Source organism: Temnothorax longispinosus, chromosome 10 (assembly GCF_030848805.1).
Source record: "Temnothorax longispinosus isolate EJ_2023e chromosome 10, Tlon_JGU_v1, whole genome shotgun sequence".
Lineage (NCBI taxonomy): Eukaryota > Metazoa > Arthropoda > Insecta > Hymenoptera > Formicidae > Temnothorax > Temnothorax longispinosus.
In genome coordinates, this window is record NC_092367.1 from 6,330,562 (window position 1) to 6,356,469 (window position 25,908).

Genomic DNA, 25,908 nt, shown 5'->3' on the forward strand with positions numbered 1-25,908 from the left:
ATGATTAAAGTATTTTAAGCTAAAAACTTAGTATTATATCGTAGTATTTTATTATTGTTGTTTAAATTGGAAAGGTGAACACTAATTCACTGTGGCCCTCAGAGATTAGCTTTTCGATGTTTATCAGTATTTCTTTTCCAATAAACACGCAAACCCGTGTTAAGAAGTCTTTCGTATTTGGGGGAGATCGCAATTAACCTCTACTATCTGATTTATCGAAACACTGATTGTGAGTCATCAAAAAAACCTGCATTATTCTTTTATTATTATAATTAAAAAATTTTCTGGCAAACTCATAAAATTATTTTATATAACATTTCACTAATTGAAGGATTTAGTGTGAGCTGTCTAACTCACCTCTTGAAAATTTGAAAAACTTAAGTTTCAAATAACAATCAGACATATTATTACTTCATCAAACTTTGCATAAGATTTACATATTACAACAAATTATTATGAAACATTAATTTTATTTTTAATAAAACTAAAAAAAATAAATTTTTAATAAAATAAGTGTTTTAATTTATAATTTTTCAATATTTATAACCGATAATACGATGTGTTTACCTCTTTATACATAGAAAAATTATCTGAATTACTTCACATAAATATAAAAAGTAGAAAAAAGTAGTTATCATTTATGCATTATGATTATCTTACGAACAATTGCAAGCATTCGAAAACCTGTTATCGGTTACAGATAGTTAAGTGCATCTTCGATATTGATGGAGGGGATAATCGTCGAACGTGACGTACACGTGACTCGTAGAGCCGCATCAACGTAGGGGTTGAACAGTACAACTCCTTTCACACGCGCGGAGTACGCGGCCGCGTGAAGTGTGCTTCCACGCGATACTCAAGAATGCTGTCTCTGGATCACGGTTATCCGCCGTGCATTTCAGTGATTTCTCACAAGTGCAATTTCCGAAAGAAAATAATGAACGTATGATGACGCAAACTCGAATCCTACGCGTAAAAATAATTACGTGACAGCGAAAAAAACGGTGGAGAACATAATGCTAAAAACGGCGAAGCAAAAGTTAACTCACTCTCGAGGATTGTTTGCGAAAGAAGCAAGAACTACGAATTGTTTCGTTTTGAAAATGAGTGTATCACTGCCGAAAAAGTCGCTCGATCTGTGATCAATGGGTATTCGCATAAACATGAACTGTTCAACAATTTTGTGATTACCTGTGTGTGTTCTCAGGTAAATTTATACGTCTTTTTAAATAGTTTTTGATTGAGTTATACTTTTCAATTGCATAATAACTATTTATATATCATAATGCTATAAATTTTCTTTTGCAAAATTGTTTTTGCAACAGTAACAAACTTTTAATAGCATCGCAATGCAACTTTGATAACGCGAGTTTTGCAGTTATTAATGTGTTTTAAAGTAAGTATTGTGTTTTAAAGTAAGATGAAATACAATGACATTTTTTATTTCTTTGTCGCAAAAAAATAAGTCGTCAGTGAAGAACACTCCTTAACTTTAATTATAAGACAAAGAATTTGTAAACTCTACATTTAAAAGAAACCATGTATTAAATATTTAATGCAATATGTTATATTAACAATTTCTTTCTTTGCTATTTTCTCTTAATGTACTACCTTATAATACAAATTTAACAATCGGGGGAAGTAATTTCTCTTTTAATACAATTTCGCGGAAGTTACTCTCGAAAAGTTATAAGGTAAATAACTTTTTTATTAATTTACAATGAGATATCGGTTTTGTATATATGATGCAATATGATGAAAATGTCGATGCAATCGACAAGACATATCGACATCCCTCACGTGCACCGAAACACCGCAGCGGCAAGCACAATGCACATCGAATATGCATTTATTTATTATATATTTATAAGCTACCTGGCAAAGGTTCACGTAGATTTTTAATCTCGTCCACGAGATATCGGCTCTCGCAAGTAACCAGCAATGCCGACACAGGTTGCGAAAAAGAAAAAGCCTATCGATCGCTCCGTCGCGTCGTGGACACTGACCGGTAAAAATATATAGCAAGACGGGTTAAAGCCCACTTCATCGTTATACAAACAAAACTTATTATAGATCTACGTAGGAAGTCGATACTAAATATTCCATTGAATGTCTTACGTTCGCTACACCATAGAATATTTATGCAATGTCAAGGCATGAGACATTGACGGAGGTTGTCCGCTGCAGATAAAAACAGAGTGCACATTGTATGAAAGAAAACGAATATTCTCTGGAAATATGAAAACAAATTCTAATAAAATTATATATACGTATCTAATGACTACAGTTAATAATAAATTCAAATTTAATGAAATTAAAAGCTTAAAAAGAAGCAGATGACAGAATGATCGATCAGCGACGATCGAATAAATTGACCCGCTTATCTATATGTTGCAATGGGTACTTAATCAGTCATCATGCATTGACAATACACTGGACACGCCTTAGAGCCTTTTCATTAATCCATTAATTTTCCATTCTATTTTTTTAATCTCAAAACAAAAATATAATTATTATAATTAACTCATTAAAAAAATATATGTAGGAAACTAAGAAAATGTTTTTGAAAAAAATTGTTTAAAAAATACGTTTTTAAAATTTACTATCTTGAATACAACCTGCATATAAAAAACATTATATTACGGTTATATATTTTTTGTTCACTTGAGGCTGGAGAAAAGAGTAGATCCGATAGGCGGTAAAATATGTTATCATAAAGTTTCTGTGTCTACAGATGTACTGGACACGACAATATATTAGTTCTGTTATACACGAGTGTGTTCGATGACCCACATTTCTACATTCACTTTAACAATCGCATATTATATCGGAATATGCAAAAAAAACATCTGATAAAATAATTTTATCCATGATAATATAATGAAATTATATAGAATGTTTCAAAGAGACTGAAGATAAATATAGTGTTACAGAGTGTAAGCAAAAATATGTCACTATAAAGTTAATGTAAGTTAATATAAAATTTTATTATAATTAATGTATTATAATTTGTTTATACATATATTATATACATAACGTTTTACGTCACATATATAATTGTTACGTATACGAAAATAACTTTTCATTAAATTTTCATTAATATATTTTATTTAGAAACCATTTAGAAAATAGATTCCAGTTATTATACAATTATGATAAAATTATACTTTATAATGTGGATCGAAAACATGATATGGAACACTTAATATACTGTTTTGAGACGCGACAATGAATACTCACGACCTCATTTTATGATCATAAAATCGATATCTACCATCATATCAAAACTCGTCATCTTTTCGCTATTAATGTCGATTACACGTGGATTATAGTGATATAGCGATTGCCGATTTGCTCTTACTTGCTTTATATTTAACGTGGACCTTGCAAAATATAGCTTCGATGCCCTCTAGTTCTAAATGTCTTATGTACTGAACATGAGAAAGAAAGGACTATGCTCAACAATTTCTTCTTTCAGAATGCCCCTCGTAGGAGCATGGTTCAAAGCATGGGTTTATTTGGGGCTTGTTTGCGGTTGGGGCAAAGGTGCACGACCACGTTTCGACACATCCACGGATATGGGATTGGTATTAGTTCCAGCCGATGCCGAAGTCGATTCCGTGATTTTTCGATTACGCGCCACCGATCAGGATGCGGACTTTCCTCTCGTGTTTGAAGTAACCGGTAATTTAAAAAAAAAAAGATAAAAGATAAATACAAGTATCAACGTTATTAAAACGTCGATCAAGAATTTAAATGCGATTTCTATATTTCGTTCGCAGCAACAATTACACCCGTCGTAAGAATCGACAACTTGCCGTGCACTTTGTACAATAAAGTCTGTCAGGCTAATGTAATTTTAACGAAACGCCTTGTGCCGGGACGCCTTCACGATTTCGCCGTCAGAGTTCGGGATACTAAGGGAGATTCAAATTCGATGCAGGCTACCATCTCCGCAACAAACGCCACGACCTCGCGTGATAAAATATTCCCTCACATTCCTTCCTTGATAATGATACCTGAGGTATGTAATTATTAATGGCTCTTCTCTAACAACGTTAATTAGAGCGAGTCGTAATTATTCCGACTTTGGGTGTAATGTTCCACAAACTCTTTTGCACGTAGACACTAATTACCCGTGTAATTAACTGGCATAGGCACAAAATATGTTATTAGTCAACGCGTAACATTAAAAATTAATGCAAAATGTATTAATAGGATGCTAAACCAGGTAGGGAATTAGATTACATTCTCGTACGAGCGAACTCCTGGAGCGGCAAGCCAGTTTACATCGAATTATGGGTACGTGTTTAATAGCTGCTTCATATTTGCGTAATTAACAAAGTGTAACGTAAAAATGTGACGTCGTTTTAGCAACCGAAAGAACTTTTCACTATTCGGCAGCGACAAACGCCCACGCAAACGCGCGGAGTCATTACCTTGATCGGCGAATTGGACTTCGAGACGCAATCGATGTACACCCTCACCATTTACGCGACGGTACGCATAATTGTCCAATAAACATAAAATATACACGAGAACGCGCACATCACCGATACAATATGTTTCCAAGTAGGATCCGTACACGGAACCTGGAAAAGATACCAGGAATATTGCAGGACTAAATATAGTCGTCATCGTGCAAGACGTGCAGGACGAGCCGCCAATTTTTACCCTAGCGCCGCCTTTAACCAGGCTAAACAATTCTGCGCAAGTCGTAAGTTAAATGCATCACTATTCAATTTGCTTTATTCGCTCTAATTTAGTTGTCCGCATAAAAAAAAGATATATTTTAAATGTTCTATGTTTTATACCCTACATGAACGTCGATAAAAAATATGCTCCTTCTCGAATCATTATTACTTTATTACTCAATTTTAATGGCAATTTTTTTTAACCCTTTGTGTCACGTTTAGGGAGACGTAATATTACGGGTTCACGCGGAAGATGGAGATAAGGGGGTGCCCCGTGAAATCACGTACGGCCTGGTGTCCGAAGGCAACCCTTTCATACCTTTTTTCAACATTTCAGAAACAACCGGTAAGAAATTGTTGAATTTTCCATGTTTCGTATCCATAGAACGACGAAAAGTTAAGAGAATTATAGGTGAAAGTAATTTTGTCGCCGATTGTGCTACATTTCACTTTGAATTCTTGGTTGCGTGCAATCCAATTATGTTACGCGAGTTGAGGGCGCGCTCAAGGGTTAAAGGACTTCTCCTATCGCGCAGATGCAAACTAGAATTGTGGTGCTGTAATTAATTTACTCGACGAGTTGAGTCATCGCAAATTCTCCGATCTATCGCACGTCACGCGTCGTTTCCACCTGACAATCTCGATGACGGGAAAAAGTAACGGGGTTGATTCATATTCCCCTCTGGTATACAAGGCTGACCTCATTCCGCGAAAAGCGCCGGACAATGATTAAGCAGGGAAATTTGTTCGCTACCGTTCCGCCGATGTCGATCTTTCATTTCTTGATAGCGAACCAATTTGTTCCACCTTCCACGTAAAGTTCGCGGAAGAAATCACGCGTATTCTTGTATTCACTGACTCACACGCGCATTTTTCATTTTTTTCTTATGGACGTTTCAGACAAAAATCCTATTACAAACAATGAAATTTTCATACTCATAAAAATTTCAACTACAAATTGCATGAAGACGCACTCTAAATTGATAAATGTCGAAAGCGAAAGTATTATCCTTTAAGGATCTACGGGTTAACAAAATAATTTTGTTAAATAGACAGAATTTTTGATTAACGAGAGAAATCAATTTCATAAAATAATAATAGATATTATTCTTTTTCTTTAAGTTTTTTTTTTTTTTTAAGAACTACTTACGCACGAATGAAAAATTATGCTAGCAGAACTCGGGTTATCTATCATCATTCTCGGAATATCAGATTTTTTTGTAAAAACCTAAATAAGTCAGGCAAGCACGAGAAAAATTGGCGAGGAGTAAACAGAAGGAGCTAAAAGTGGTCGGAATAAGTCTGGACAGTCTACGGCCAAGTATCGATCGTTCTCAGGGGTCACTCTCTGCTTTTCAACTTGCGATGCTTATCATTCCGTGGCAAGGAGCATGCGATACGTACTACGACTCCTTGCGTGTGCGGGTTCCACCTACATCCAGCGATGTACACATTCATCCTTCGCTGAGAATGATTTCTTAAGTCGATTCCGCGGGTACATTATGTAAAATTATTGCCGGTCAGCGTGCGTGTACGGTACGAGCCGAGACGGAGAAGTAACAAGGATAAAGGAATTCGCCGTCCATTATCTCCGCGATGTTTTATTCATATTAAAAATAGTCTATATAGCATCGCTACAGTGGTTCTCCAAGAAATAACGAATCATCTCACACATAAGTCGCGCGCATGTGAAAATGAGATATTGTACACGTTATACGATGCGAAACATGCGAAATGTGATAGATTAATGTTGTGAAAGATACTAATTTTGGGAAAATATTTTAAGTAGAAATGTGTACAACTTTGGCGAATGCATTTAATAATCGTAACAGTTCTTATATATAGATAGCATAATTTGCGATATCAAATTATGCAATTATTTCTTTTCAAATATTTTTTATAATTAATTATATATGTATATTATCTTCAGTATATGTATATCAATAATTATGTAAAAAGTTGAATAAAAAATTGGTCTATGATTAACACAAACGCTATAAATCACTTACGATGTTTAGGTGAGATTGTTCTCGCTAAACCTTTAGAAGAACTCACGCAAATTACTCATGTTGGCGCACCGGTCGTGCTCACCGTCGTCGCTGAAGAAATACGGAGATCTACGGACGAGCCGCCAGCGCAGGCGACGGTCGTCGACGTCGGTTTCCTTCTTGGAGAACCAGGCAATAGCCCGCCATATTTTGAGAATGATAAGTTGGTACTCGATGATTTTAGTAACGAGCACGTAAGAGTCAGGGCAATGTTTTTTTGTGATTATTTAACTTCTGATAAATATTCTGTGACTTTTAATATCATTGCCTATATTTGCCTTCATATATTACGCTTTTTTAAATTTTCTAATACCCGCGCAATATATTGTTCGTAATAAATAGTGCGATTTCCTAACAATACGTTGTCTCGTTTATTTATACTTAATATATATTATTTATAGCTATGTTGCATCGATACCAGAGAATTTGGAACCAGGTTCCGTGATAATGTTCCCCGAGCAATATTCGACTAGAGTCCACGATGAAGATATTGGTAAGGCTGGTGTTTTTGCATTGAAGCTACAGAATAACAATGGTACTTTCGAAATAAATCCAACTGTTGCTGAAAGAACGGCGGATTTTATTCTCATGGTACGAGACAATACACTCATCGATTACGAGATGTACAAAAGTTTATCTTTTAAGGTATGCATTCCTAATACAAAGATAATAGATAAAATAATTCGATAATAATTTTTATTCTTTAAGTTATATTGTTTTATTTTTTATTATACAAAAGCAACTCTAAAATAATTAATTTTAATAATACACACTTAATAAACGAATATTGTCCAACGTTTAAGTAAATATTTAATTAACGTGCATATGTATTTATGTGTGATATAGATTATTGCTCAAGAAGTTGGTCCAGCAACAAATTTGTCGGCAACAGCAGCAGTCTTAATATTTATACAAGATGTTAACGATAATCCGCCAATTTTCGACGAAGAATCTTACGAAGTTACATTGTCCGAAAATACCACCGCTGGAACACGGGTGATTCAAGTAATATTTAATTAATGCTTGTTTTAAATAAATATAATAAGAGTAAATCGAGTATATTCTCTATCAACTTTACTACTTTTTGATATATTTAAGAATTTAACGTTATGTTAATTCGAGAAAAAAAATCATAATTTTATTGATAGGTGCATGCAACCGACAAAGATACCGGACTTTTTGGCAGTATTCGATATACAGGAATAACAGGAGAAGGAAGCGAAGCTTTCGCTATAGACCCCGATACAGGATTAATCACGGTCGCGATGGGATCGTCTTTGGATCGTGAAATGGCAGCGCAATTACAATTAACTATAATTGCACGCGATGAAAACGGCAAAGGTAACACGGGTGTAGTACCTTTCATAGTGAATTTGCTGGACGTAAATGACAATGCGCCGATTTTTGAGAAAGATGTCTACGAATTTAAATTAAATTCTGATTTGACAAATTTTTCAACAGCTGCCTTTATAAAGGTAAATCTTGATATCCTTGACATTTTTTTAATTAATTAATTTTCATTCGTAAGATTTTCAACAAATATATTTGATACTTTTATAAAAATACGTTTTAATTCGTACGCGCAGGCCACTGACGCCGACGCCGAACCGCCGAACAACGAGATTCGTTACGAACTGATTCACGGAAATTATGAAAATAAATTTTATTTGAATGAGATTACCGGAGAACTGATATTGCTGTCGCCCATCACGAAGTTCAGGCGGAAGAAACAAAGCATCTACGACAATTTTTCAAAGAAATTACACAAAGGAACACAAAGTCTTCAACCGGAACACATGACACGAGAGACTGCAAGAAGGACAACAGTATCTCCGGATATAACAAATTCAACGGAAAGCGTTACAAGTGAAACTAAATTGGAACGCCAACGCGAGATAAAAAGACATCGAAGAAAACGAGCGGAAGCCGATATCTTATACACTTTAACTGCCAGGGCGTATGATCTCGGTGAATTTTTATATAATAAATGTAGTTTTTGGCGAACGAAATAAATCACGAACGAGAACTGGAAATTTCGTAAAAATTTTATAATTAAGCAAAAAGATATTCTTTACTATTCTCTTTTCTTCATTAACGCGATGTTCTAGGTGTACCTCATCTCTCGAGTGAAGCAGAGATCCTCGTCATCAGGGGAACTGCCATGGAAGCTCGCATAATGATGTTCGTGGTACCGGGAGAAAGTCCGAATTTAACGAAAACCGCGGAGACATTAGCCACTATCACTGGTGGACGAATTACCGTACTGGATACACGTCCTTACATGTCAGATAATAAAACTAGCATGACAAGCGGTGCTGTCCCAGCGGAAGGAAAAAGGTTGATAGAGACTTACGAAACGTTTCGGTTTTATATTTCAAGAAAAAGATGCAAATTTGAACATTAAAAGAACATTTACGATTATTTGCGAATATTTCTTTCGAATCAGCTATAAGAGTTAGAAAAATCTTTAAATTAGCATTTTAATTGTTAATCGGTCATAAATCTTTCACATTTCTGTTTTCTTCTGCTGATAGAACGATTGTGATAGCTCGCGTCGAACAAACCGAAATCGGCACCCCCCTGGTGGATGTGGAAAAAATTCGTAACATATTAGCTGCGAATGGGGTGGGCATCATCGGCGGCGCAGGCAATGGGTCTATGACATACTACGATACTACCACGAAACTTCCAATCGATGGAGTAATTCGCGATGGGGGAGATAACGCGGGGACCTACGTAAACAAAACGATCAGCAGTGTTCACGAGGAAGTAGTGAGTAGACGTTAATTGTCCACATTCGTTAACTTTATCGAGTGACACGTCAGTTTGTATTCAAAATTAAATTACTTATCGTAGATTAAAATTGTGTTACTTATTACCTTATTTTTTATTATTAATTAACTTACTTTTTTCGATAATTTTCAACATATTAAAAAATTTTTTTCTCTTTTCTCTACATGTGCAATAAATTTATTATTATAGGCCAAAAAAGTTTGAAAAATAATTTGGTAGTGAACGAAACATATGGACATTCTCTTGTATGTTATTATTTTATTCATTCTGAGGCTAGATTATCTCGCATCTTAAATTTTGCTAAGTAACGTTCTCATAAAGCATATTTTTCTCTTATCCCAGTTAGCAATTTTCTATTTTAGAAAAATGAGAAATCAGAGTTCTTTTTCAGACTGTGTACAAAGCGGAGAATAAACTGCTGTTTTGGTTACTGATTATTCTGGGCCTGCTAATGCTGCTGGCCATCGCGGCACTCATAATTTGTTGCATCTGCCCAGGCTGCCCATTTTACATGGCACCCAGAAAGCGTAGAGTTTACTCGTCGGAAACACTTATCGCTCGATCCGATGGTCGACCGAAACGTCATCTTCATCGAAAACCAATGGCTGCAATCAATAGTAATTACCCTTTGTCAACTATTTCGCATTCAAACGTTTAAACATTTCCTTGAAATAACTTTTGCAAATGTTGCAATTATTTAGTTTTATGTATTTTATAAGAAATTTTTAGAAAATTATCTTTCTATATATAAAAAATTTATGCTTTATTAACAAGAGCGATGTATCAAATAATTAGTTACATCGAACGGAAAGAAACAAGCTTGGAGTGCGGATCCAACTCGAAGAAACTGGCAATTTAATCGTCGAAACACGCAGAACGGTGGATTAGCATCACTACCTGGTGACGTTGTGTACATTTCGGAGCGTCCTCCAATCGACCAAGCAAATGTGGAGTCGCTGAGGCTACGTGACGGTCCGGCTTATGATCCTTCGAGAAGAAGGAGAATCGAAGAGCAAGAGAGACTATATGTAGAGGATGTCGATGAGAAGAAGATTAGAGATTACGATGGCACGGATGTAGATTCCTTGCAACGACATGAAATCGAACGTGGTTCGGACATTCAGCGTCAAGCTTACAGACAAAGGTAAAATAGAACGCGTCATAATAAAATAGAATCGTTCTTTATAGCGACTTCGTGATAATTGTTAATAATTCTTGAACTATAAGAGCCTAGGATACAAAGTACAAAATAATCCGGAAAATATTGCAAATCTTATTAATATGTCATTTTCTTAAATTAAAAATTAAATTCATGCAACATAAACATTATCAATTACATTATTAGATTTTTGTTATATCAATTTTGCTTATTAAAATATATGTTTATAACGTTATGTACTTTTATTATCAAAAACTCAAAAAATTTATTTATGCAATGTCTACTTTTTTAAAACAGACATTTTTGAGGTACATTAATAAATTTTGAAATAAAAATTTTGTAAAAATATTCTTGCAGTAAAATTTTTCCCAATTAGAAAAAAAAGACTAATAATATATTCCGTATTATCCCGTTACAGATACGTCGATCCTGAATTAAACAATGAGACAGCGATAAGAGAGCAACATTTTTACCGCGCGGGTAACGCAGAGGTGCTGCAATTAGTAACGCGCGGACAAGTGGAGGATAGAAGTCAACATCGTCATTCATATCCAGCGACTTTCATAGTGGACGGCAAGGATGTACTTCTACAGCGGTTCATGCAGGACCAGAAAGCGCGACACATCGAGCTGTCGATGCAGGAACCCGAGGTGTTGCGCACCATCGACTCTCATCAGCGCTCGAGAAATTTATATCAGCACAAGCAGGAGATTCTCCTCCTGCCAGAGGAGCTCGACGTTAGACGTCGACGCGCGGAAGAATTGGAATCCGACGCGCAAAAGTTGGCAATGGACGACGAATATACGGCGCAAAACATGGATGCGGAGTCACAGATGCGGGACATTCGTCGTCAAGAGATTTTGACAAATGTGCCCGGGACATCTAAGGGCAGACCGTCGATCGTCAAAGACCAGGCGCAATCGACGACGGTACAGTCGTACACGTTTCACGATCTGGAGTTGGCGAGACAGAACGCCCTATTAACGAGGCTACTGTTGGAGAGGGAATCTAGGCACGCTGGTGGCGTAATGATGGACACCGCGAGTTACTTAGAGACCCAAAGTCTTCCCGGGCAAGTGGCAATCGCGACTCAAACTGACAGAGTCGCTGCGACACAAACGGAACGACATGTCCGAAGCAGAAGTGACAATGACGAGTCCGACGAGGATATTCGAAATCGAAAGAGGATAAAGAAACGCCACGGGGAGAGCGAATTGAGAACACGAACTTTATGGATGAAAACACCCATCGAGGAAGAGGAGGGCCCGTGTTTTGACAAACGACTGAACATCTTGAGGAAGAAAGTGCAAGAAGTGAAGGAGGGACGAAAGATATGCTTGGAGCCTGAAGTGCTGCGAGAAATCTCAGATTCTCTCGACGAGAATGGAAGCACTTACCGCGAGAAGGAAAGAAAGTCAGCGAAAACTTGTCAACAATACACCGAAGAGAGCAGCATCGGATACAAAGTACTCGGCGAAGAGAAAAACGGTTCCTCTTCGTCGACAGAAGTAGGTAAGCAACATGAGAAATCTTTTGATAAGAAAAAAATGGAGAGTTTGTCGTCTCCGGAAATAAGTGTCGATAACGGAGAATATATTCGTAAAACGACGGAAAAGAAAAGTTTAAGGAAGGAGAGTAGAATAAAGAAGCAAAAGAAAGTAGAATCCGTGATAAAACCTAGCTTTCGAGTTTTAGAGAGAGAGATCACGATGCTGACAAAGAAACTAAGTAAACTCGCTGATAAAAAAATACCGCAGACCACTGGATCTGAAAGTACGAGTCTGGAAAAATCGGGAACATCGAAGGACTCCAAAAAAGATTCGGATCAGAGTACATTAAAGAAAGAAGAAGACTCAAAGAAACACAAACGATTTGAGACTTCTCCAAGTATATCGAAAGAGACAAAGAGAGAAAAATTTAAGTACCAGCAACGACAGACGATGAGTCCCGGCAGTTCCGAGTACGAGGACACGTTTGAAAAACCGGACAAGTCGAAATTGACTTCTCAAGAAGCTGCGAAGCACAAACAAATAAGTAGTCATGCAAAAGTGAAAAGGCAAACGCCGATTGAACGTAAAGAACGCAAGAAACAAGTCGTGCAGCAGGACCGAGAGTTCGAGAAGCGCAGAAGTGCCGCGGGTAAAGAAAACGGCAGATCGAAGACCGAGAAAACTGCCAAATTAATGTCGCGTACACAAAAGTTGGCGGCGATTGGTCGTAAAGAGCATGTTCGTATCTCGGAAGAACCGAGTACGAGTACGAGTTCCGATCGTATGAACGGCAAAAAGGACTCGTTTGCCGGTCGGGACTTCGACAAGAAAAGTACGGAATCTTCAGAGATTTCGTCGAATTATCAGCGAAAATCGAAACAGAGGCTAGATCACGTAAGCGAGAAATTCTCCGACGATTTTGTCACAGAGCCGCAGAGAAGAGACATCGATCAGCAAAGCGAGCTTTATTCAACAATAAGCAGAAAGATGGATGAAGAATATATTGCGAACGGGAAAGAAGATATCGAGATAATACAACAATTTTCTGACGACTTCATAATGGAACCACAGACGAAAGAACTGGAACATCAAATGCAAGCTGCTATTGAAAGTGAGATCTCCGATAGCAACAGGGAAAGTGCATATCACGATTTTGATCAAAAAGATATGAGTCTGAAGGAATCCGCTGTTGTAACTGAAAGGGAACAAGGTATATCTCATGACTTAGGTAAAGAACATTTGACGCTAAAAGAAGCTGTTGAAGATCTCACCATTCTTCACAATTTGGAAGATATGCAATTCAAAAACGGTATTGCAAGCAAAGAATCTGAATCGTTTGAAGTCTCTAATAAAGAGTTGGATGACAGCAGCAAGAGAACAATTTCTCCAGATACTCTTGCTCTAAAAACCTTGGAAGAACATCAACCGGAGAAACTGCCATCTTACAGTAACAGAAGCGCTGTCGAAAGAAGAATGGCTTATATGTCCGGACAGCACAAAAAAGCAACAGAAGAATCTTTCTACGAAACCGAAAAAGAAATGTTAGAAAAAGAAATGTCAGAAATTATACCAGAAACAGAACTACATGAATTACAGAGATTAAGAGATGCCGAAAAGATTGCGAGCAAAGAAGCGAAATTTGAAGCATTGGAAAAACATATAGAAAGTTTGAAAAAATTAATTAAAACGGAGCACGTTGAAGAAGAAAAAGAACATAAGGAAAATGGATTACATAGTGACATGATTTCATTACCATCAGAAATAGAAAAAGATTCAAAAGACATTAAAGATGTCACATTATATTCAAGCGAAAAAGACAAAGCTGTAGAATTATATAAAACCGAAAGCGATCAGAGAGAAGAATTAAGTCCTAAATCAAAAAAATATATTGAAGAGGAAATTTCTTCGACAAAAGATGCAATAGATATCGAAGAAAAGATGGTAGAAGAATTAATAAAGACAGAAAATGAAGAAGACTTGTTACGTGAAATTAAAAGTGACGTACAGAAACCAAAAGAATATGTAACTCAAGAATTTGACGCAGAGAAAAAAGAAGAATCGACAATTAAAGCATTTGAAGAACCGCTCGATATCAGTCAATCTCTTACAGATGACGCCAGAAATGGCACTCAGAGAGCGTTTTCAATCGATGACGATACATTATTGTACATTGATGAAACTAGTGATGAAGCGTCAAAATCAGATCACGATTTGATTCAGTCTGAGATCACCGAGCCACCAGATATTATAAAGAAAACTACTGATAAAGATGAATTGAAACATTTAAGTGATGATCTCACGAAGACAGAAATTGAAAGCTATGAAACTAAGGAAGAATCGCATATATCTCCTAAAAAAATGATTGATGAAAAACAAGAGAAAAGTGATGAAGACAAGTCTCTCACGCCTTTAATGGATACTACTTCTAAAGAAGAGATTATTAAAGAACAATTACAAGTTGAGCATGTAAAGGAGAAAGAAAAACCACTTCTCGAAGAACATAAAGAAAAAACGGAAGAAGTATCTACATTAAAGAAAAGATCTGACGAAGAAATACTTGATAAGGAATCTTCTATCGATCAGCCGCAAGATTCGGATCTGCAAAAATCAACTGTCAGTGAGCCTGACAAAGTGGACAGTTCTGTGACAGCCTCTGAGAGCGCAGCAGTCGTAGAGCCACGAGACAAAGGGGAGCAGCAAGCAGACGTAAGCGATACAATTTTTAGCAGCTTTATTGATGATACACTCGATGTTTCGGAGGAGAGCGACTCATCCAGTGATGTTTCCAGGAAAACAACGCTGACCACGAGACCCTATGATACTCCACGCCATCGACAAAAGTGGCAGCAGCAAGAAAGCATTGAAATAGCGGGAATGTCTGGCGTAAGAACTTTCAAAGATAGCGGAGACGCGAGAACAGAAACCGAACCAGAAGAGGATACAGATAGCAATTTATCGCTCGATGAAATTGAAAAAAAAGAAGATTCGGTTACAACTGAAGCAACGAGTGAAGTAAAAGACGACATGGAAATTGCTGCTGTACCTGAAAAGATTTCTTCTGACATTGAAAAAGTCCCATCCGTATCTGATTTAAAGGAAATAAATGGTAAAGATATAACAGACAGAGATTTCGAATCAAAAGTCAAAGTCGAAGAATTAGAAACTGATATAAAATCAGAAATACAAAATTTATTAACGACAATTCAAGATATAGTTCCATTAACTCTAAGTATTAAAGAACTAAACGGCACGTCAAAGGAAGATGTAGAATCTAAAAGCGAGATTGTAACACCTCGTAAAAAGATCGAAGAAGTTTCCGAATCTGTGAAACAAGATTATAAAAGTGAAACTGAATTGTCTTTAAGTAAATCTGAACAAGTGGAGCCGAAAGATGGAACAAAAACGGAAGACATTGAAATAGACAAAAGAATTGAAGAAAGTGATATAGATAAAATAAAAAGTAAAAAGATTGATATGACATTAACTCCGGAGAAGTATATTTCAAAAACTGTACCTTCCGAACGTTTCGTGAAGAAAAAAAAGAAACTTGAGCGACCGAAGGCGCCTTCTTCCGAGGAACGAAAACGTGCTCTTGATAAGTCGGAAGAAAAAGTTACACCAAGTTATTCTCAGCGTCGATCTCGCAAGTTCACCGACGGTGACTCAGAGAAGCAAACAAGAGACGCCGAATCGCAGAAACGCAGATTCGGCATCTCCAAGGCATCTCCATTACGATCGCCAAGGATGGAAGAAGAGCATCAGCGAAAACAACCAATGTCCAAATCAAAATTTAAGACAGAAAAGAAATCTACGATTGTCCCGAAAACTGGCGAGATCGATATGAGTAAAACGCAATCGAAGTACATGGCTTGGTACAATAAGAAACGCGACGAGGCGGAGAAGAAGAGGTTGGAGAGGAAAGCGGACGATGAGGAGCAGCTACCGCGCTGGGTAAGTAGGGGCTTGAGGCAAACGACAAAGCAAAGAGAGAAGCTAACTGCGGAGCACAAGACTCCGGAGATAACGCCGCGCACCAGACGCAAGGTCAAGCCTCTGGTGAACGTCGAATCTGAGCAGTTGAAGGCTATAGTGCGTCAAGGACGGCAATTAAGAAGGGCCGAGGGTAATCTTAAGGAAGACCCGCCGGTTCAGATATTCGCCAGAACACCGCCAGCTTCTACTTCGGACACGCAGCATCGTCTGCTGCAGCACTCGGAATACAAATACGAAAGAATACCGCCGCCATTTTATCTTCATCCACCCCCGGCACCACATCCGTCGCCGCAGTTATCGCCAGTAAGATCCCTCGAGATGCAACCGTGTAGGACGCAGTACGAGCAATCTGAGGACGACTTGCATTCGGAAAGTGCAGCGCCGTTCCAAAGCGGCGGTCGTCTACGCCATCAACAGCTTCTCGAGAAGAAAAGCGTCTTCGACATCGCGTACAGCGAAGCTGCGCCATCGCAACTTCGATCTGACAGCACAACTCCGCCGTCATAAATAGACGATTAATATTCTCCGTATTATATATATTATATATGTTTCTATCACACAAAAAGTATATATATAATACAGTGAAAATAATTACTTGTTTTGCAAATATTATATAAAATTATTTCAATATGTTTTTAATTGTGTAATTATCCTTACATAAAAGATAACAATTTTATATATACCTACGGTACATATGAAATTAAAATAGAAAAATTAAATGTCCTGTACATATATTTTATAGCGTTTTCTTATTAACTAGTATTAATTATTGCGCAGTATTAATTTTTTAAACTACTCTCATTTCCTTTACTGCCGATGAAATATTATACGAATTTATCTTTAAGGAAATGTAGTAAATTGATCGTCAAAATTTTATATTAAATTTTATTATTCCACATATAATGTTTATATATATATATTAATACTTGTAAATATATATACGTATATAAAAATATATCCTATACGTCATTAATTTCATTTTCCTTTTATTAATTCTATTTTCTATTTTTTAGCTGTCTATAAGGTACGAATTATAGGAAGAAAAATCCTACTTTGATAGTTTAATAGTTTAATAGCTCTAATATATTCGCGAATATATATAGAGTACACGTAATATTTCTAAAAAATTCTTTTAAAATTAATCATCTTAAAAATAATGCAATATTTTGAGTTTGAGTATGTTGCGTTGAAAATATTATTATAGATATACATAGATTATATAATAAACGATTAATATGCTTATCACATAGCTTTCAACAAAAAAAATTGACGAATGTGATCCAGGATTAAATATTCTGTAAAATCTGTTTTAGTCTATATATTTTATCCAGTGCCCATAAAAAATTATTTACATATAATTTGCATTGCATTGTATTATATTACGTCCAAAAATAACTGTTTCTATATATTGAAAAATAATTATTGATATTCTTACTTATCTCTTAAATCAAGTGTCAACTAAGAATTAAATGCAATTTCCGAGAATTCTTTTACAAACTTTTTGAAAGTTTAATAAAGCTCTCCGTAATAAAAAGTGTATTATAAATTATTTCATGATTGCTCTCTGTCGCAGACATTCAAAGATTAAATATTTAAACTAATCACCACACACAATTCTAGCCTATTTATTTCAAGAGGCAATAAAACTGTAAGATATAAATTCTCTGTAATATTTTCATATTCGACTTGAATCTATTTTTTTTAATGTTACACAATATTTGTAAAGATATAAATAATAAATTCAGATATCAGACAATTTATAAGAATAGATAATAAAAAATACTTTATTTCTGTAACTGTTGTTATTAAAAATTTAAGTCTGTAACTATGAAGAAACAACAAATTTAATTCTTCGATTATTTTCCAATATATTCCATATTTTACATACGCATCGTCTACACATCTGATTGAACATTTTTCTCACAAAGTCCATTAAATCAAAATTAAAATAAAATAATTTAACACTCACCAGTACGACGCGCAGCAGCGGAGGTACAGTATGAACGTTGATCTGTAAAATACAAATAACATATATCAAAATTATATCAAAATAATTACTATCTCTATGTATTTAAAATATAATTATTAATTTATTAATTTTTAAAGAAAAACATTTAACGAAAAAAATTACATAATTTTCGGATCTACGTAATGAATGAAAAGTGAATTACCTCATGGTTGCTCCGCCGTCGCCCGATGCCTCCTAGGCCTCGTCCTCCTCTCAGGTTTCTTCGTTTTACACACCCGCGCACAAAACACACTCGCAAAAACACAGTTAATTACGCGCGATACTTCGCATAGCACTTTCGACGACAATCGCACGCGATTTTGCGACAGAATAACTCGAGGAAGTACGATCGCGCGCAACGAGCTATGATTCGGTCGACGTGTACGACGATTAGCGATTCACCGCGAGGGACTAATTACAAACGATGAGTAGTAATTGCAAACAAAAATTTAAACAAATAACCGATATATCTATTAACCTGGTATGCCCGGGAAAGTTTCATCTGTCATCAATGCCGATATACTCCGGAGTAGTTCCGTCGCTGCGACAATAATGAGCTTCGTGTTCGACGCGTTTTATCCCGAAAGATATCCCCGTCTGTCCATTCTGTCTCGTTCTATTGGCGGCAGATGGCAGCACCTCATAATTAACGCCATCGATATCGATTTTCGCATTCCACTTCGCACTTTCGCAGTCATTTCAAATCGCCATTAAAAAGATTAATTAAACATGAAACCGAAATATGTCTACTTCGATAAATAGAAAGCGCCTCGATAACGATTCGTTATTCGCGGAAATTAATTCGCGCATGCTGATAATCGCACAATAGCGTTTGGCGTCTCCTTTGGCCGCAATTACATTTCGAGGAGCAACGCGAGATTGCACGGAGCTGCTTGATGACGACACCGCCGCCATATTCGCTCCCGCTTCCCGCCTAACCCCTTTCGCGAACGACGCGAACAATCGGCTGCTTATATACCGTACCAGAGAGAAGCCTGAGAGAAGCAATAAAAAATGGATGTACTGGCGGTAATATACAGAGGCTTTCGACGGTCCCACGAAAAAGGCCGGGATGGCCTACTCTCTCAGGCTTCTCTCTGATCGTACTTTGCCGTAGGCGACAAATAATATCACGCCGCCACGAAATATTCAACTAGCGAAATAATGTGTGCTGCACGCTAAAAATAATCTGTATCTTACGTCTCACATTAATCATTAATATATCATCGCCTCGAAATCATTTGACCTCTTAATCCCTCCCTGAAAATGATAGGCAAATTCGACGGAGAAATATAAAAGCGCGATACGAAATCAAGTATCAATCCCGAGAAACAGTTACTGCCCGTAAATATCGTAATATACCGTAATAAAATATTTATGGCTCCTCTTGTCGTTCCGATTCACGCCTTCAGATCGCGCGAGATACTTACGCGTCGACGAACATCGACGTTTCGATGATCGTTATAATTACAGCGTAGTTAACAGCGCGTTCATAATTACTAATTAATCGTATAGAGTGATCACGCTCGATACCTCATACTCGCTGCGATCGTGCTTTGGAGCAGTTTGGAGGGCTAATGCAAAATAACACGGAGCACGGAGCGGCTCGCGCGGCTATTACGTACTTCGTCGAGCGTCGCTATGCGAATGAAAGCAAGGTCGGCGGTGCGCGGCGCGTGGCGTGAGGCGGGGCGGCGGGGGGGGGGGCTTCGCGGAATGCAACGGTCGTAACTCGCAACGACACGCAAAATAAACATGTCCCTGAACTCAATTTTCATTTCTATAGTCCAAATATTTTACGGAATATGAATAATAACAGAATTTTTCTGGTTTTTTCCTCTTGACGCTGTCTACGTACTTACAATTTTTAAATACTCACTTTATACTTTTCGGAGAACTTTTGTGATGATTTAATAATTTTAATTTATTTATTACCGAATTTCTGAAGATAGCTCAAAGTACAGCCGAAACGTACGCCAACCATCACTGCCGCTTTCAAACATATAACGTTTTATAAAACGTAGATACGTCGAATATTCTATCCAGCGGCGCGTCGGTTGCATTTAGGGCCCGCAAACGATAGCCTGTAAAGATAATAAACGAGTTGCTTAAATTTTGAATACATCGAGAATGGAAGAAAAAGGAATTAATTTACAAGATTAGGATTTTTAAGTAAATGATTAACTATATAGCAATCGCAAGCTGCCTATGTAAGCTCGTGCGCCGTCGCTATAATAGCGATGCTGCGCGAAAGATCCTAGATCGAAGGGGATCAATACTCGCGCTCAAATTGGGGCAACGTATACAATACACATAACATATTCTGATGCACTAATAACTGTGATATGGTCGCGTTCAGCAGACCAAGCCGTTCAGTAGCAATCGAACGTGCGTGGCTCTTAATTTTAGAACCAACCAATCAACGTAGAGTGTTGATAAGACGAACTCAACAGTTGTGTCTGCTGAACGCGCTGCCATTGACTCTCATAGCCCATTTTTGCTTTTTACTCGTTAAGATTTTCAAATTGGCAAAAAGAGGATCGGGGAGAAAAAAAGGATAATACGGACGCAAGAAACAGAAAGTGAATGGAGATGTCTCTCAAATAGAACCCACCGAATATGTCTAGGGTACCTCTAAAAAAGGGCGAGAAAGGAAGAAAGAATCACCGAATAAATCGGCAAACCTTTCAAAGGAAGGTGAAAAAGAGAAAGAGAGGCCATCGAATATATCGACCAACCTTATACAGACAGTAATGATGGGAGAGTAGGAAAGCAGAAAGTGGAAAGAATAAACAGAGAACATGAGTGAGAAAAATTAGGTGAGTCATCAGCGAATTCTCTAAAGGAAGGTGAAAAAGAGAAAGAGAATCTATCGATTACTCGAAGAGGGTATGGTATTGAAGAGTAGGAGAGCAGTAAGTAGAAGAACAAGCAGTAGAGAATTTGAGTGAAAAAAATTAGGTGAGTTATCTGAGATGAGAGTGAAGATTGAATCTATAAAGCTAAATAAGAAAAAAGAAATAAAAAGAAAAAGCGATGCAATGTAACAAATAAAAAATCATGCAACTTACTACCTGGTGATGTTACGACAAGAAAGGCTTTACAACTATAGATCTCTCTTTTGATTTCTACAGATAAATAAGGTCGCCTTAAAAGATCGTGATTTTACGAATCGGGCGATACAAAATTGCCGAAACAGTAGAAATTATCACATCAATTTAATTAACTGACTAATTTATGTGCGACATAGACTGTAGTGACTAATAAAGACGTGGCTAAGCAAGAATTTAATGAAAATCGTAAACTGACTGAACCAGACTGAAAAACGGAAAAAAAGCTGCGAGTGAATGTGTCAAATTTCTAGGTTTGGTAAATAAAAACGTCCATAGTTCAAAATTTTTGGTTCGATCGTTACACATTGGCAAAGAACCCCGCACATTTCTTATAGAAAAGTACCCCGGTCAAATTGCTCCACTCTGAGATATGTTTTGTAGTTTTTATGATTCTGAACAAATTTTTCTCCATTGTCTCCATCGTCAACTGCTTATAATTAGCGAGTTACATTATTTTCGTATTAGAATTTTCGACTTTAATTAATCTCCAAGAATATGCATTATTCTATTTTTTAAGTATTAGTTTTTAAAGTATACGTGAGGAATTTTATATTTAATTTTATATATTTAAAATATACTGAAATTTTTCTGGAAACAAAATGTGCACATAAATTCTTCTCTAAAAGTCCTAACAAAATTATAAGTTCTTTAAAAAAACACCAAGGTACACGCCCGTAGAATTTAATTTGACTTTTAAATTTAATTTAAAAACTGCCTTGCGCATATGTATAATCCGCTAAGAGTTACATTGTTTAATTGGAATTTATTCATGCGTGCTTGTGTACGCGACCGACATTACAATAATCATATGCATAGAAGTTTGGCGAAGCCAGCTTCTACCACTTCTGCTTCGCTGCTACAAAAATATCCTTCACGTCGACTTTACCAGCTTCCTATCTTTTGCCAACCACAATTTATCTGCACTCGATGTACCGTCTGTGTGTGCAATATGTATCCGACCGATCATTACCAGCTGAATGACCATTCAGTCGGCGTAAGAACATCCTTCATTATCCATCATTATTAATAATATAACGCCGATATCGTATTAAATACCATTATCGTCATCAAATACCAGCATCTGGAATAAAAATACGAATTCAAATAAGATTACCATTCTTGTGTCTGTGCCAAAATTCAATATATTTATAAAATAATAATAATAATAATAATAATAATAATAATAATAATAATAATAATGATAATAATAATAATAATAATAATAAGAGTTACATGTTTTTTAAGATCCAAGAATTGAAGATTATCTTACCTAACATTACATTTGTTTTAAATATCTATTAACAATATCGTATACATATACTACATTATACGCTATACAGAACGATTAGAAGGAAAAGTCCGAACATCTAGAGAAAAACGACCCCGCAGCATTCTAGAGCTCCTTGAAAGTCAATTTAGCATTCCGCGTGTAATATTCGGCAGATATTAATTACTGTCCGCGCCAGAAACGCATGATCGAAGCGGGAGAAAAAAACCGGTGCTATCTCTTCGTGATGTGATAGGTAAGCTTGACGAGCGTCGATGACGATACTTACGCGTGACGAGCAATTACATATGTCTCGCCAGCTTTGACGTATATCGGCGGCGCGTTGCTGACGACAACGATGACGTTACCGATGCAACTAACCTACCGTAATCGAAAACATAATAGTGCATCAAACATAACCGGAGACTGGTAAATCTTTGGAACGGGGGAACACGATGGGCAAGCTGGTTCACGGTGGCCGAGGCCGAGAGCGCGACCCGAGCTCGCGCGGCTAGCCTGCGATTACTTAGCAGCGTTCATTATCTTGCTGGCGCGTATGCTCGCCTGCTATCCGCGAACCTTATCAGCGGGCCGTTTGCGACACATTCGATATTCCGGCGCGCTCACTGCCCCAACTCACCATGAACTGGCAATTGGTCATTTATGGTAAATACGCTGAGCCGAACGGATCCGAGAGAGCCCCGTCCATTCAATATCACAACGAGATAGAAAAGGAATTTGGCCAAAGAGAGACAAGAGATGGTCAATAATGACTGCCAATTAAAAATATTTAATAATGAATACGATTGCATTGTTACATCGCTGCGGATGCGTTTACTGCTCATTATGATGATTGAAAGTGCAATTAAGCTTTAATAAAGGCGCTTTTGCTAATCATCTCATTTAAATGTATTTCAAGTTGTGCAATTATAAGCATTAATGTTTTAATGAGAGTTTTATAAAATGCAAAGTAAGATATTAGACGTGTGCAGCAAAGAATAATGCCTTCTATACGCCAAATAAATTAATTACTTTATAGCATTCATTTCTCCTTTCATTGCCTTGCAAGTTATCAATTTCATCCTCCATTTACGATGTATTATTACCGCATAATAAAGGCTACAAGAGTATTCGTTGACACGCAAAGTCATATAAGTAGCCGACGCCGTTGCTTATTTTACAACGAAAATACTTTACCATTGCGGTAATTTTGCAAATTTATACTGATTCGGCTCGATTCCGTTGATGGCATTTCACAATCGCGTCAAGCGAGAGATGAGGGATAGTGAGTTATTTCAACCGCGCGCGGCAGCCCAGGCAGTGTCGCGCGTCGTCAATGAGAGATATCCTTGTATGAACAATGGACCAAATGTTAATTGTTGTTAATAAAGAGTCATGTATGTTGCTGTTGCAACGGCGAGCAGAGCCGCGGAAGAGGCTGTACCTGTACCAGCCGTGCGCGAAGCGCAAACACACCTGAAACCTTTGACCTTTTCATCGACGCTCGCCTCTCCTGCCGGCGACCATCGATCTTTCCCTTCGTCCGCCCCTTCGAGCCCTTCGTCAAACTGCAATCCCATCGTGGTGCGCCCACCGGACGCGACGACGTCTCCTCTGAAAGCGAGATCGCGATCGGCGCGCTTGATTTGATTACACGAGGATGAATATATACGCCGATCGCGTTTTGCAACTCGTAGCTTTCAAGCTCCAAGCTCGTATGCGCGATAGCGAAAAAGAGGAAGCGTCGAATCCCATCGGAGTTCTGAAATAAAAAAAAAAATTGAAACTGGTGCAACGCAACCTGTACAACACAATTTGTAATAAAAGATCTAAAACGTTCGTATAAAAATATGTTTTATGTCGGATCGTCCATTTTCGAAACCTCGTATAATTTCAATGTAATTTTTATGTGCTTGACGCGCCTCTATCTTTTGCTCGTGTGCAAAAATTTTCCAAGTTTTCCAAATATCTGGCGTCCAGAAAAATGTGTTACATCTTCGTAGCTGACTTCTGAAACCGAGTCTGAAACGGATATTCCCCGCGGGCGCTGACGAAACGTTGGTCCAGCCCTGATGTTTCGTGCGCTATTTTTGCTTCAATTGCGATCTCGCAAATATAGCAAATGTACGCGGCGCGGAGGGCACGGCGCGCGGAACAGGCGGAGCGGGTTTGGCCCGGTCCTTAATAGCCATCAATCATTGCCAAAATTCGGCAACGCGTCGGACAACACGGGCGGCAGGATACTATCACCAAAGTAGAGTTCTCCGGGACCAACGGGACGCAAGGAGAGCACGGGGACAGGGGAAGGGACCCGGAGTGAGACACGGAACCCGTTCGATACTTCCGAAAACTCGGCCCGACCGCTCCACGCTCCGCTTGCATTCATACGAATCCACGTGCTACCAGCACGAACGCGCGCTCAAGCACCAACACGAGTAAGATTGGCCCCAGTAGAAAGGGAAGTGAATGGAGTCGGTGTGGTATACGCAGAGACTTATTCATTTTAAGCGAATTTAAACATTGCGATACATTTTAAAATTACGACAAAGAAATCTGTTTAATCCTTTCGTGCGATTGAAATTCCATCTTTGAATATTCTTTAGAATTTGTCGATCAAGAGAACTTGATTGAAAAAAGGTTTCACGACATATAGGTTTTCACTTAGATACAAACGACCTTTCTACAAAATATTTGACTTGCATCTCTCGAAATTACATTTCTGTAATCTACAAGAGCACTAATTACATTTCTGTAATCTTCGTTACAGATCGCATCCGTGCACTAGGGGATTAAATAACCGGCTCCGATGTTTTCCCCGTGGACGTTCTCGCTCGCTGACGATGAGATACAAATCGAGGGCGCGCGTCGATAACTGCAAAAAATCCTCGCGAACGTGTCAGCGGCAGATTTCAGTTAGATTTGAGAGCGAAACACGATTACGCGATTACACGATTCCGTCTTTTCGGATGCAACGGCCGATACAGATGACGCGATACTGCCATAGCGAGCGGAAACGGAGCAAGCTGTAGGGCCCGAAGATTAACCGGGGAGTCACCCCGGCTCGCCCCAGCCACCCACTCACAAACACGCGTGCACAGAGGGAAACCGATGATCTTGCTTCCGCGGTGGTGACTCGAGAGAGCGTGTAATTAGATATCAAGTTAAATTTCACGTTCGGTCCTACGGCGGGCATCTATATTTCAAAGCACACGCGAACTTCCCACGACTGCCCGGACCACGGGAAAAGTTTACGCGGACACTTAATTGGAGAGTATATTCGATGCAAATGTCATTTGCATTTCAAACGAACGTCTAATGACAGTAATGATATGACGGCGACATT

At 37.7% G+C, this 25,908-nt stretch overlaps 2 protein-coding genes across 10 annotated transcripts in view; one reads left to right on the forward strand and one right to left on the reverse strand.

Annotated features, from left to right (window-relative positions):
* The window catches only part of LOC139820018 (EGFR adapter protein), a 111,684-nt gene extending 85,987 nt beyond the window's left edge, over positions 1-25,697 (reverse strand). For 2 of the 8 annotated variants that reach the window (XM_071789925.1, XM_071789921.1), the window contains exons 1-2: positions 18,349-20,102; positions 18,147-18,188 (exon numbers count right to left, since the gene is read on the reverse strand). Coding sequence is in view for 3 of the 8 variants with exons in the window: in XM_071789913.1 (XP_071646014.1) it covers positions 18,147-18,208 (62 nt within the window). In the remaining 5 variants the exon portion in view is untranslated. The other 6 variants (XM_071789920.1, XM_071789917.1, XM_071789924.1 and 3 more) reach the window with 6 other exon arrangements.
* LOC139820392 (uncharacterized) lies at positions 820-17,124 on the forward strand. 2 transcript variants are annotated; one of them, XM_071790610.1, is made up of 18 exons: positions 820-1,207; positions 3,479-3,684; positions 3,783-4,024; positions 4,219-4,302; positions 4,375-4,500; positions 4,577-4,717; positions 4,917-5,040; positions 6,713-6,905; positions 7,144-7,387; positions 7,589-7,747; positions 7,891-8,217; positions 8,329-8,710; positions 8,851-9,079; positions 9,277-9,514; positions 9,927-10,152; positions 10,331-10,679; positions 11,113-14,890; positions 14,974-15,147. In XM_071790610.1, the coding sequence occupies exons 2-18, from the start codon at positions 3,480-3,482 to the stop codon at positions 15,001-15,003; spliced, it is 7,077 nt and encodes a 2,358-aa protein (XP_071646711.1). In that variant the 5' UTR covers positions 820-1,207; position 3,479; the 3' UTR covers positions 15,004-15,147. The 2 variants fall into 2 exon arrangements, with proteins under 2 accessions (XP_071646711.1, XP_071646710.1); XM_071790609.1 differs by having other exon boundaries at positions 11,113-17,124.
* Positions 25,698-25,908: the final 211 nt, after the last annotated feature.